The sequence below is a fragment of the Salmo trutta genome, chromosome 8, assembly GCF_901001165.1.
Source record: "Salmo trutta chromosome 8, fSalTru1.1, whole genome shotgun sequence".
NCBI classification, from domain to species: Eukaryota; Metazoa; Chordata; class Actinopteri; order Salmoniformes; family Salmonidae; genus Salmo; species Salmo trutta.
Window position 1 is genome coordinate 16078891 of NC_042964.1, and position 14752 is coordinate 16093642.

Here is a 14752-nt window from a genome sequence, read left to right on the forward strand (position 1 = left end):
CTTGCCATGTTGAATATAGGTTAAATAAAAAAAACAAATATGTCTTGGAGATATAAGAAAGCTCAGGAAATATTGTAGTTTTTTGGACACATACGTATTTAACCCCTTATTTTTGTTGGAACAGAACTACCTCCATACTTCCATTAATTTGTATGGGTTACCTTCAGATGAGTTCCAGGGACAACACGCTACAGATGTTTGTCACGGTTGTCGTAGGAAGGAGCGGACCAAAGTGCAGCGTGTGTGTCGTTCCACATTTTATTTTCACTGTGAAACTATGCAATACATACACATAACTAAAGAACAAAAAACAACAAACCGTGACGCAGAGGTGAAACATACACTAACTCAAAATCAATCTCCCACAAACCCAGGTGGGAAAAACACCTTAAGTATGATCTCCAATTAGAGACAACGCTGACCAGCTGCCTCTAATTGAAGATCATCCCAAACAAAACCCAACATAGAAATACAAAACTAGAACATAACAACATAGAAAAACTAAACTAGAAAACCCCCGTCACACCCTGACCTACTCTACCATAGAAAATAACAGCTTTCTATGGTCAGGACGTGACAGTAGTACCCCCCCAAAGGTGCAGAGACCGAACGCACCTAAACAACAAAAGAACCAAAAAAAAGGGAGGGTTAGGGAGAGTGACAAATGTCTACAGAGGTTCTGGACTGGGGAGCGTCGCTGGAGGTTCCGGACTGGGGAACGTCGCTGGAGGTTCCGGACTGGGGAACGTCGCTGGAGGTTCCGGACTGGGGAACGTCGCAGGAGGTTCCGGACTGCGGGCCGTCGCAGGAGGTTCCGGACTGCGGGCCGTCTCAGGAGGTTCCGGACTGGGAACTGTCACCGGAAGCTCCGGACTGGAAACTGTCGCCGGAAGCTCCGGACTGGGAACTGTCGCCGGAAGCTCCGGACTGGGAACTGTCGCCGGAAGCTCCGGACTGGGAACTGTCGCCGGAAGCTCCGGACTGGGAATTGTCACCGGAAGCTCTGGACTGGGAATGCGCACTGGAGGCCTGATGCGTGGGGCTGGCACAGGTGGCGCCAGACTGGTAACACGCACCTCAGGGCGAGTGCGAGGAACAGGAACAGGACACACCAGACTAGGCAGGCGCACTAGAGACCTGATGCGTGGGGCTGGCACAGGTGGGGCCAGACTGGTGACACGCACCTCAGGGCATGTGCGAGGAGCAGGCACAGGGCGTATCAGGCTGGATATACTCACTGGAGGCCTGGTACGTGGGGCAGGCACAAAGCGGCGACACAGTGCGCATCACCGCATAACACGGTGCTTGCTCAGTCACTCGCTCCCCGCGGTAAGCACGAGGAGTTGGCTCAGGTCTCCAACCTGAGTCTGCCAATCTCCCCGTGTGCCCCCCAATTTTTTGCGGGGGGGGCTGCCTCTCGTTCTTCCTTCGTTGCCGTGCTCTCGCTGCTTCCACCTGTTCACATGAGAGCCGCTTTTCTCCTGCCCCTAATTCCTCCAAAGCCCTGGATATGCTCCTCCTCATCTCCTCAATAGACCAGGATGCCATCTCCTCCTGGGTGTCTTCCCAGGTCCATTTCTCCGAACCACGCTGCTTGGTCTCTTGGTGGTGGGAGATTCTGTCATAGTCGTGTTTGTAGGTGGCAGGGAAGTCAGGCGCAGGAGAAACCAACTTAAACTGGAGTATTTTAATTAACAAAAAAACTAACTCCAAAACCAAAGTACACAAATAACATGGGTAAAAATAACCCGTTGCACACCGATACAAAATACACGTACATAACTCACAAACAATCACCGACCAAACCCAGGTGGGAAAAACACCTACTTAAGTATGATCTCCAATTAGAGACAACGATGACCAGCTGCCTCTAATTGGAGATCATCCAAAACAAAACCCAACATAGAAATACAAAACTATAACATAACAACATAGAAAACTCAACTAGAAAACCCCCATGTCACGCCCTGACCTACTCTACCATAGAAAATAACAGCTTTCTATGGTCAGGACGTGACAACGTTTCCGTGAGAAGACAGATTTTTGGGATGTCTCATGATCTGACAAACACTGCTGTAGCTCGGCCACCTTCCACCGCAGATGCTGAAGGCCGACATAGACGGATGTGACAGATTGAGATGCAGCCCATGCAAGAAACTGATATATGTAGCTTAAACTGACAGATTTTGATCTGGATTTAAAAAATATATGCTGCTTAGATTAGCGCATGGGTGCAACCATAGACTCTTAAGAATTAAAGTCAGTTGCTGTCAACTTTAAAGAAACATCTGTATTTAGATCCAATCCTATTGAGTTCCAGGGGCAGCCATCTGACATGATTATTGTACATCGTAGTTGGAAAGAACAGAAAGGCCAGCACACTGGCTCCCAATTGCAACCTCTATTAACAAAGTTTCGATCCACAAAGATCTTCATCAGGTCTTTAGCAGTTTCAAACAATATGTTTCCCTTGATGAAGAACGGTGTGTTTTTTTGTCTCTCCCAGGGGAAGACCGTTTCCAGGATCCCCTCAGCTGGGACATGGTGGGGAAGAACCTGTGTGCCATGGCCATCCAGGGGGCAGTCATGTTCACCATCACTCTCCTTATCCAGTATAAATTCTGCTGCAAACCCAGGCAAGAATAGAATAATATATTTAAGTAAAGATGCTTCCATACAGTATCAGAGATGATTTCTCAAAAATGTTTAGACCCATTCCTTGTTTACCATTTACACATTTTATCCATTTATCTTTTTATTAGCCCAATAATGCATATTCGTCATTCGACATCTTGTTAACATTGTTAGGGAAATATCATTGTGTCCATCCTTTTTGCTTCACCTAATTATGAACCGAAGTTGTCATAGTAACTTATCTCCATTACCTAAATTGCATTTTGTGAGAAATTGAAACAAATTCTCTCATTAGAGAAAAACATTAGCATATATTACTAGGTTGTCATCATTTGGGATTTATAATGTTGGCTTTATAGGGATTGTGAGAATGTGGGGTTTAAGAATTTTTTTCTTCAGACTGATTTCTGGAAAGACATTCTCCAAGGAGGACGAAGATGTAGACGTGGCTCAGGAACGTGCACGCGTCCATAAAGGCGGTGCAGAGAAGGACCTGCTGAGAATCTGCGATCTCTCTAAGGTACATTACCACCGTTTACTACCACACTCATGGTAGCAACATCACCTTACAAGGTTATATTCATTAATGCATGCAACAGCAAAACATTGAGGAAACAAGCGTTTCTTATTGCACAAGATCAGGTAGTCCCTCGGGGTTTCAGCCTGTGTGCTTCTGTTTCATTCCTAGTGAATATGACCCAGGTCCTCAATCCTCAAGGGCTAGGGTCTGTTCAACTTTACAAAACCTTCAGATAGAAATCTATAGAACAAATTTGATTTCCCTTCACGTAGCATTGGACATCATGGCAGCTCTATTCATTACATTTCTGATTGCAACAATCTGAAGTTCTGAACGTTTCACCTCACTGAATGCACCCCGGCTGTTTCTATTGGATTCCTCCTCCCTCAACGTTGATACTGTGATGTCACTTATCGGTCACAGTATGTCTCTTGCCTGGTTCCCCATATTGAAATTAAAAAATATATTTTAGGTAGAAATTGTGCACTAATATTTAAATTTAAAAGCCTGTTATATTAAATGAAGTGCCCTTTAATATAGACCACATGGAGAATTCAATCAAAATATTTTTTATATGAATAAAGACTTGCTAAAGTTTAAAAATTCTTCATTTTGACATGTCCCTTCATCAACCCTGTGTCACTTCTAGGAAGATTTCAACCAATTAAACCAAAAAAATTCTCCAACTTTCACCACCATTGTAAAGCCCTAGTTATTTTGTTGCTTTGACAAAGTCATTTCTGAAGACTATTACGGTTCTACTCTTTTTGGCTATTTTCTGGTGTTTTGTGGTGGAAAACTGAGCTGGTCGAGTAAAATACATCAAACCTGTTACCCATATATAGACAGGCTAGAAATGTTTAGCAAGTTTTTTTTTGTGAAGCTTGCATTCAATTATAGCTTCCCTGTGGCTCAGTTGGTAGAGCATGGTGTTTGCAACGCCAGCATGGTGTGTGCAACGCCAGGGTTGTGGGTTCGATTCCCACGGGGGGCCAGTACAAAAAAAAATACAAAAATGCATGAAATGAAATGTATGAAATGTATGCATTCACTACTTTAAGTTGCTCTGGATAAGAGCGTCTGCTAAATGACGTAAATGTAATCACTCCCTATTGCGCACAATAAGCTTCCATTCTCTCTGTCACGAGGGGATGTATGCCTGATTTAAGATGAAATCCTCAACCCTGTTACTTTATTTGGCACTTACTGTAGTCATTTACCATGGTATTTTTAAAATGTAACTTTTTGAGATGGGAAAACCAGGTTACACTTCTCAAAAGGCAACGAATTGGTGGAAAGACCCATTTGCTGATTAGATTACGAGGCAAGGATGAAAGTGAGCGGACATAGTTTGTGTCACAAATAGCACCCTATTCCCTATGTAGTGCACTACATTTAACGAAATCGCTTTTGACCTAATCGTTTCAGATCTGCTAATACGTCTTTAATTGAAGGTTACTGAATCTTTTCACAGGATGGGCTCCATCCATCTAGGTTGTTAAAGCGAGAGATTTCTGAAAATGTGCCACAGTCCATATGTGTGGGATTTGAACATGGCTCCACTTCAAATCAGGGCTGAGTTAAGAACACACCAGCAGTTAGTCCCTGGTGACTTCTTAAGTATGTCGTCCAGGTCTCAGAGAGTCGGAAGGCTGGCGAGGTGTCACTCCACAATGTATTTAGTATTTATTAGGACTCCTGATTAGCTTCTGCCGAGACAGCAGCAAATCTTCCTGGCGTGCGAACAGGAAACAACACAACAAATGAAATACATAATATACATAAATATACATACATAGCACTACATTTACATTACAATTTATTTATTCAGCAGACGCTCCCATCCAGAGCGACCCACAGCTAGTGCATTCATCTTAAGTTAGCCAGGCGAGACAACCATATATCACAGTCGTATCCCATCCACGTATCACATACATAACACACTGCCAAATACAGTACAAAAGGCTGAGAAAGGTCTGTGTGTCTCTCGCTGTAGGGAGAAGTGTGCAAAAAAAGGAAGGGTTTGATTTTCTGCGAGGCAACACCAATGAGGTCTCTCTCGAGCTGTGCCGCTAAGCCCGACAACACACTTCCCCCTCCCCCACCCCTCTCAGGTTTGGGAAGTGAGTATGCGAGTGGTGCTCGGTATGCTACAGTAGGTAATGGGCGCCGCTTAATCACCGCCCAGATTAACACCCTGGCTAAGACCAGATGTTCCTTCCACAAGCCCGTAATGGCAGGAAGCATGGCCAAGGTAACAGCCCTTCGTCGACATCTGTCCAAACTTGACGTCTCTTCAAACCCTCCCTCGCCATCTCTCGCAATCTCTCACGCACTCCATCTTTACCCCTCTCAATCTATCACAGACACACTCACCTACACTCACAAGGTAATTAACGCTCAAGTTTTGAATAAAACAGTTGGGACGGATAATGCATTGCCGCCCACAGCACACAAGGTGGGAACAGGAGTTACTTTATAAGATCTTGACTCACACTTTACTCGTCTTCTCTGACGTTTCAAAGCTGACTTTCACATTCTGCAACCTGTGATAAATTATCTTAGAGCAATGTATGGTTACCTTCCTTTATTTCATCCCTTGTCAGCCAAGTAGTGGTGAGCATCACAACAGCACAATGCAGTTATCTTTCTATCATGTTTCAATTATAGACGCATCTGTTCTGTTGTCATGCATCTCTTCGCTACTGTAGTACAGACAGTGACACTGAAACATGCAGAGAATGACATACACAACAACAAGACTCTTCAAGGTGCCTCAACATTTGATTTGATTTACATTGGAGGGGATACATGGCGGCCAAAAGCATTGGCGCAGAAGGTATCGAAGCGCTCCCAGTGGGCTCCCATCACCTCCCATCACAGCTGGTGCAATCCGGCCGTAGAGCAGAGATAACGAATTGATCAATGAGCGTGCCACCTCGACCACTTCACCGCCTCGGTCTCGCCATAAATCTGAACATGTCTCTCACGCGATTGACAGCCCATCAATCATCTGTCAGATGCCTCCTCCTCCTCTTCCTTCACTCAGGAAGAAGCATTTACCTCCCAAGAACGACTGTCGAGGCCTCATAGGTTAGCATTTAACCTCGGGGTTAGCAGTTACCGTGGCGGCAATATTGATGGGGTCCATATTGACGGAGCGTCCGCCAGTTAGCATTTGTACGCCCGCGCTGTCACTGTGACCTTCCAGAAACTCGGAGAGAAACTTTTTTATGACAGCTGTTTGATGTTATAGGAGTCATGTGAGTACGGTATCCATACAAATGTAGGATCTTAATTTGTGGGTTATTTTGCTGCTTATTTTGCTGCAAATTTGTGGTGTATTTGAGGTTTTAAAAAGCTTCTTAAGTTTGTAATTTCCAATTTGAAATGTCATACTTGATTTGCCCTAACAAATGTATCAACCCCTACAAATATGCTCATTTATTATAATCCACATAATAATTCACACTTCCTGTTCCGGTAGGATTATTTTCCTGCTGTAGAAAACTGGCTCAAATTATGATCCTACATCTGTATTAGGATGGTTCTGAGTTCTGAGCGGTGAGGCTCAATGCTTGGGAGATACATACTGTAAGACCCTAACATAATTTTGATTTTACCGTTGATAGAATACTGATTGTGAAATGGATATTTCATCCAAATTACACAATTATATATTGGTTTCCTTACCCTAAATGCAGTATATGGACAAGAATTAGAGCGTTGGACTAGTAACCGAAAGGTTGCAAGATCAAATCCCCAAGCTGACAAGGAAAAAATCTGTTGTTCTGCCCTTGAACAAGGCAGAACAACTGTTCCTAGGCCGTCATTGAAAATAAGAATTTGTTCTTAACTGACTTGCCTAGTTAAATATAGGTAAAGAAATAAAGAAATTGACAATCCATGCTTTTGGTTTCATTTCCCTGGCACTGTTTTCAAATGCTTACATTTGACCATTTGTGGCACAAATTCCATCCAAGTCATGGTACCGATACTATCATTTTTCATGCATCATGTCCAAATCTTCCACGAAGTCACTTAAAGATGATTGGAACTTCTGTACCATGACATAGATTTCTGCTGTCATTTTGTAATTTGGGTGAACTATCCCTTTAATAAAATATTGACGTGATTGTTGTTTCTGTCAATGTTGTCATTTGTTTGACATTTTCTGTGTTTACTGTAAAGTACTATGGATCTGAAGTACTATGGAACAGCATGTTAATACAAGAGCAGCCCAAAGGAACCATTTCACAAATCAGTTCAAGTTTGTCAGATGTTTCCAGAACTCAAAAGTAGACTAGTGTTGATCAGTGGAATGTGGTTTCATTTTTGTGATTCCAGCTGTTTGGGGCAGTAGAGACAGATGCCTTGCTCTCTCTCTATAAACCGTGTGTGTGTGTGTGTGTGTGTGTGTGTGTGTGTGTGTATGCGCGTGTGTGTATTTGTGTATGAGAAGGTGTGTGTGGGCCATCGACCGTTGTCTCCTCCGGTTAACCGCCACCCCCTTGCCGCCACCATGACAGCCATTATAGCTTTCGGGGCACGAGGGAATTATCCGCTAATTGCCTCTGTTAGGATAGGAACTTTACTTCTTCCACCCGTTTCTACTAGCGTTGTAGCAGTGCTGTGGCGCAGCACGCTATCGCCAAAGTAACTTGCAAATCTAGGGGAGTAGCATGTCCAAGTCCCAAGTCCCCAATAATAGCGGATGCCCCCCAGGCTTTTAAGCAAACATGCTTCACATTTGACACACTATCGTGGCAATAAGACATAGTTTTTTTGTCAAGGTTGAACTGGCATCATCGGGGCTCTCTTGTTCTCAAGGTTGCATGGCTTGCGTCTCAAATGGCACACTATTCCCTGTAGTGCTGGCCAAAGGTAGTGCACTATAAAGGGAATAGGGTGCCATTTTGGACGTATCTTTAGAAATGAGTGGGAAGGGTCGGTTAATACAGTACAATTAAAACTGATGCTTAATCATTTACTTAATGCTTAATCATTTACCAAGTGTTTCACTGCACCAAAAGGGTGTAACTTAATTTCTGCTCCATTAGTACTGCTCCGAATAGACAAGCTGACCAGGAAGAGAAAACATTGCTGTAAGTAGGTATTTCATGGCCTAATATTCATTCACCTTCATGAGACTTGAAGTACCTTCTCACAAACATAAATGGAATTGTGTCTCATGACTTCAGAGAGAAGGCTTCTACGTACGTTGAACATATCCTGGCCTGCACTCAGTCATATGCTAATTTCAATGCAGCAATGACCTGGAAGTGAACATTAAACTTACATTTACTCATCATGTCCATTTTACTACTAACTCATAGCAAATGCATTACATGGATAGGAAACGGATGGTCAGGGAAAATCTAGAGACACACAGATACAGTACATGGATGGACAGGCTGGCAAGCAGGCAGACAGACATACAGATAAACAGAGCATACTGATGTCATTACAGTATGCCATTATGCCCCATGGCGCTCTTCCCAAGGATTGTATGATTCAGACCTGAGAACAGGTGGGCAGAAATACAGCTGGCACAATTATCCTGAAATCCTTCCCCAAAGGAGAGTGGGATGTGTCAGTCCTTCCTGTCAAGGTCTGAATGAGATCTAAATTGCCAGACCTGACAAGAACCTTGTCGAGACTTGTTTATTTTTTCTTACAAGTTGCCTTTGAAACCACTTCAAAGTCTGTCTTTGTGGTTGCGCGGTGGAACTTTTGCTCGATGCGCTAAGTGCTTAATTTAGTCAACAATTTGTGTTATTTGTATACTCCCGGAACCCATTTTGCTTCTCTAAGTGTCGGTTTGTTTTGCTGCTACTCGCAACAGCAGCGCCGATGATGCCGACTTGAGAATTTAGACTTGCCGGAGGAAGGTGATTAGCCTGCTTGGGCCTCACCTCTGGCAAGTGATATTTGATATTTGCTCGGGAAGAAGATGATGAAAAAACTGTGTTAAATGCAAATTCAAATATCACACGGAGAGTTCGTTTGCAGGCTAGGAGTGGTGAAACTCCAGACACCTTATCTGCAGTTTCCTACAAGATTTCACAGAGAATACCAAACTGTTTTACTTTTTGTATAAACTTTCGATGGATTACTGAGCCCCAGCCTCAGCTTCAGACAGCCCCATATGCCCAAGAATTAAGTATAGTGTTGTTATTTCACCCCTGTGTCCATTGTCTTATGTTATGTGCGTTAAAGAGACATTCCACCCCTTTCAACATCAAATTCATCATTTCCAGCACCACCCCAACATCGACATACAGTATGTGAAATCAATGGTTTTCTATGTTTTGTAAAAGATAAAAGACGATAAGTGCATCTGCTGGTCATCTATGAACATCTTGGCCATGTTCTGTTATCTCCACCCGGCACTGGCCACCCCTCATAGCCTGGTTCTTCTCTAGGTTTCTTCCTAGGTTCCGGCCTTTCTAGGGAGTTTTTCCTAGCCACCGTGCTTCTACACATGCATTGCTTGCTGTTTGGGGTTTTAGGCTGGGTTTCTGTGCAGCACTTTGTAACATCAGCTGATGTAAGAAGGGCTTCATAATTACATTGATTGATTGATTGTTTCTGATGACATCATCCTGAGACACTGATGGCATCATCTGGTGTGCACGACCTGGTTCCGTTCGGGGCGAGACCATGTTGAAATAAAATGGACTGGATGACATGATAGGTGGTGTACAGGAAATACTACGCTGATCAAAAATATGAACAATATGCAACAATTGAAAATATTTTACAGTTCATATAAGAAAATCAGTCAATTGAAATCAATTCATTAGGCCCTAATCTACAGATTTCACATGACTGGGATTACAGATATGCATCTGCGGAAGAATGGCACGACAATGGGCCTGAAGATTTCATCACGGTATCTCTGCGCATTCAAATTGCCATTGATAAAATGCAATTGTGTTCGTTGTCCGTAGCTTATAACTGCCCATACCATAACCCCACCACCACCATGGGAAACTCTGTTCACAACGTTCACATCAGCAAACTGCTCGCCCACACGATGCCATACATGCAGTCTGCCATCTGCCCGGTACAGTTGAAATCAGGATTTGTCCATGAAGAGCACACTTCTATAAGTGTGAAATCGGTTATGAACTGTAGTCAGGTCAAGACCTTAGTGAGAACGACGAGCACTCAGATGAGCTTCCCTGAGACGGTTTCTATCAGTTTCTGCAGAAATTCTTTAGGTTGTGCAAACCCAGAGTGTCATCAGCTGTCTTTGTGGCTGGTCTCAGACATTCCCACAGGTGAAGAAGCCAGATGTGGAGATCCTTGGCTGGCATGGTTACACGTGGTCTGCGTTGTGAGGCCAGTTGAACGTACTGCCAAATTCATTACAACGATGTTAGAGGGGGCTAATGATAGAGAAATTAACATGAAATTCTCTGGCAACAACTCCCTTTAAGAGTGTGCTCCTAATCTCAGCTCGTTACCCATATAAAAGACACCTGGGAGCCAGAAATCTTTCTGATTGAAGGGGGGGTCAAATACTTATTTCCCTCATTAAAATGCAAATCATTTTATAACATTTTTGACATGCGTTTTTCTGGATTTTTTTGTTGTTATTCTGTCTCTCACTGTTCAAATAAACCTACCATTAAAATTATAGACTGATCATTTCTTTGTCAGTGGGCAAATGTACAAAATCAGCAGGGGATCAAATACTTTTATCCCTCACTGTATAGTGCATTGCTTGGGATCTGATCAAAAGTATAGTGTACTGTTTAGGGTGTCATTTGGAACGCACAACAGTTTATATAACATTATTGCATCCGTGTACAGAGAGTTCCTTGTATCCCTCCCTCCCTCTGATTAATTATCATGTCTGTTCCTTGCAGGTGTACTCAGGGAAGAACGTTCCTGCTGTGGACAGGGTGTGTTTGGGCGTTCCAGCCGCAGAGGTGAGCCACACACACACACTCTCAAAAAAACAAACAAGGCAACACAATCACTCAAACAAAAAATAATATCCATGTCTGTGTACATAGGTCAGCAGCCTCTGAGGTGCAGGGGTGAGTAACCGGGTGGAAGCCGGCTAGTGACAGTGACTAAGTTTAGGGCAGGGTACTACGTGGAGGCCAGCTAGTAATGGCTATTTAACAGTCTGATGGCCTTGAGATAGAAGCTGTTTTTCAGTCTCTCGGTCCCAGCTTTGATGCACCTGTACTGATCTCGCCTTCTGGATTGTAGCGGGATGTCCTTGATGATCTTTTTGACCTTCCTGTGACATTGGGTGCTGTAGGTGTCCTGGAGGGCAGGCAGTGTGCCCCAGGTGATGCGTTGGGCAGACCGCACCACCCTCTGTAGAGCCCTGTGGTTGTGGGCGGTGCAGTTGCCGTACCAGGCGGTGATGCAGGCTGACAGGATGCTCTCAGTGGTGCTTCTGAAATAGTTTGGGGCCAAGCCAAATTTCTTCTGCCTCCTGAGGTTGAAGAGGCGCTGTTGCTCCTTCACCATACTGTCTGTGTGGGTGGACCATTTCAGATTGTCAGTGATGTACAGTACCAGTCAAAAGTTTGGACACCCCTACTCATTTCAGGGTTTTTCTGTATTTTGACTATTTTCTAAATTTTTTAATAATAGTGAAGACATCAAAAGTATGATATAACACATATGGAATCATGTAGTAGCCAAAAAAGTGTTAACCAAATCAAAATATATTTTATATTTGAGATTATTCAAAGTAGCCACCCTTTGCCACAATGACAGCTTTGCACACTCTTGGCAATCTCTCAACCTGCTTTATGAGGTAGTCACCTGGAATGCACTTCAATTAACAGATGTGCCTTGTTAAAAGTTAATTTGTGGAATTTCTTTCCTTCTTAATGCATTTGAGCCAATCAGTTGTGTTGTGACATGGTAGGGGTGGTATACAGAAGACAGCCCTATTTGGTAAAAGACCAAGTCCGTATTATGGCAAGAACAGCTCAAATAAGCAAAGAGAAACTAGAGTTTCTTCAAGTGCAGTCGCAAAAACCATCAAGCGCTATGATGAAACTGGCTCTCTTGAGGACCGCCACAGGAAAGGAAGACCCAGAGTTACCTCGGCAGCAGAGGATAAGTTCATTAGAGTTACCAGCCTCAGAGACTGCAGCCCAAATAAATGATTGCGTTGTCTGTGGATCTATTGGGGCAGTATGCAAATTGAAGTGGGTCTAGGGTGTCAAGTAAAGTGGAGGTGATATGACCCTTAACTAGCCTCTCAGAGCACTTCATTATGACAGACGTGAGTGCTACGTGGCGATAGTCATTTAGTTCAGTGACCTTTGCTTTCTTGGGTACAGGAACAATGGTGGACATCTTGAAGCAAGAGGGGACAGCAGACTGGGATAGTAAGAGATTGAATATGTCCGTAAACACTCCAGTCAGCTGGTCTGCACATGCTCTGAGGACGCGGCTAGGGATGTCGTCTGGTCCGGCAGTCTTGCGAGGGTTAACACACTTAAATGTTTTACTCACATCGGCCACGAAGAACGAGAGCCAGTCCTCGGGAGCGGGCCGCGATGGTGTCATTGTGTTATCTTCAAAACAGGCAAAGAAGATGTTTAGCTTGTCCGGGAGCAAGACGTCAGTGTCCGGGAGCAAGACGTCGGTGTCCGGGAGCAAGACGTCAGTGTCCGGCAAAAAACATTATGGGTTAAGAAATAACACAAAAAATATATATTCTGCAAAGTTGCTTAGGACCTAGAATTAGAAATTCCATGTCTGTCAGTGCCATCTTCCCATCTTCTTCCCATTGTCTCTCTTTCTTTCTCTCTATCTCTTTACTCTCTCCCTCTACCATCTCTCGCTCACACACACACTCATACACACACAACACACCATCACACTCACATCCCAGAACTCTTTGATTTCAACACAATCTCCATCGCTGACACGTACACGCACGGCGTGGTGTTCCGTATTCTCCTCACCCTGTTTACCCAAAAACCTAATGTAAATGCCAGCGGAGTATAGTGAGTCAGACCAGAGCGCACCGCGGACCCCACACTGTGTTTCATGCATTATTTACAACCGAGCTTAGCCTTACCACCGCACGTTCACAGGACGGGGTCGCAAACAAGAATGGATCAATGAATGACAGAAATCTAATATTTTCTCCTTGGGTTGCTTGGATAGGTGACCTGACCAGGAGGTCTGTTGTCTGACCAAGTGCCCTGAAGGAGGAAGTGGAAGTATCAGCTCTGTCAGAGAGGAGGAGGAGGAGAGCGTCGATGGTTAGGGAGAGAAGGGGGAAGGGTCTTCAGAATGCTGTGGGGGGGGTGGTTGGGGGGGGGGTTCAGGGGAGAAGGGTGTGTGTTTGCGTCTTTATATGTTTGTGTGTTTCATGTGTGGACAGTTTGAGTTGTGTTTCTAATGTAAGACACTAAATGTTGCCACTGAATGGCCATGTGTTATTATGTATATAGGTGCCTGTCAATTAGTTTTGCATCTATGTGTGGATAGCTAAGATAATATTGACACAGTGACGCAAAGTATACTTCTTACAACACGCAGTTCCTACAACACAAACAATAACATTTTCTCAATTAAGTCAACAGTCAAGTAAATCAACAGTATCAAAAGGTCTGTACCAATCATGCATGTTGAATGACTCAGTCCATTTATTGAGTTGAATAAGTATGCTGTACTTGGCCATCAATTACTCCCACAGAGTCAGGAAATGTTGTCCACTCCATTATCTACAACTAATGGCTTCATCTCAACAAAGTGTCAAGGCAGAGTAGAGCATCTTGATCTTGGGAATCTTTGTCTAATTGTCGACTACATGTTAATGGTGTTCCACTGTGTGTGTGTGTGTGTGTGTGTGTGTGTGGGTGTGTGTGTGTGTGTGTGTGTGTGTCAATAGTGCTTTGGACTGCTAGGGATTAACGGGGCAGGAAAAACAACCACCTTCAAGATGCTGACTGGGGACATCGCCGTCTCCGGAGGAGAGGCCTTCCTAAATGGATACAGGTAAGGAGGAGCTAACCGGCTGTTAGCACGCACATGGACACGTAAACGCACACGCACACAGGTGAGGAAGAGTCACCGGCTGTTAGCACACAAAAACACACACACTCACATACTGCTACCCCAAGCTACTCATCATAATTACCCACCCACGATGGCTCCCTATAAGGGATAGAGCTCAGGGAGTTTTCTTCGCCTTCTTCTTTTTCGTAGGCCCATCCCAAATGGCACCCTATATCCTGTATAGTGCACTACTTTTGACCAGAGCCCCATGGGCCCTGTTTATGTCCTATGGGCCCTGTTCACTATGTAGGAAATAGGCTGCCATTTGGGATGAAATCCTACTCGCTTTCTCAGCAACTCTTGCTCTCACTCACTTTGGGTTTTGCTATCTCCCTCTCTCACTCTCTCCCTCTCTCTCTCCCTCCCTCTCTCTCTCCCTCTCTTGTACATTCTGTTTTCTTGTCCGTTTGAACTTGTGTTCTCTCATGTCCCTTGTTCATTTTTTCAACGTGCTGTCTTGCACATTCCTCATTCTCTCTCTTCCACTCTCCGTCTCCCACATATTTCATTCTGTTGCACACCCCCTCTCTTTCCCGCTCCCTC

The 14752-nt window shown here is 44.1% G+C and overlaps 1 protein-coding gene across 2 annotated transcripts in view; it reads left to right on the top strand.

The window, feature by feature from the left end:
• The window catches only part of LOC115198266 (ATP-binding cassette sub-family A member 1), a 291299-nt gene that overhangs the window by 237286 nt on the left and 39261 nt on the right, over positions 1 to 14752 (top strand). For both annotated transcript variants that reach the window (XM_029760119.1, XM_029760120.1), the window contains 4 exons: positions 2507 to 2636; positions 3034 to 3154; positions 11032 to 11094; positions 14043 to 14149. In XM_029760119.1, the coding sequence (XP_029615979.1) occupies positions 2507 to 2636; positions 3034 to 3154; positions 11032 to 11094; positions 14043 to 14149 (421 nt within the window). The remainder of the gene's footprint in view (positions 1 to 2506; positions 2637 to 3033; positions 3155 to 11031; positions 11095 to 14042; positions 14150 to 14752) is intronic.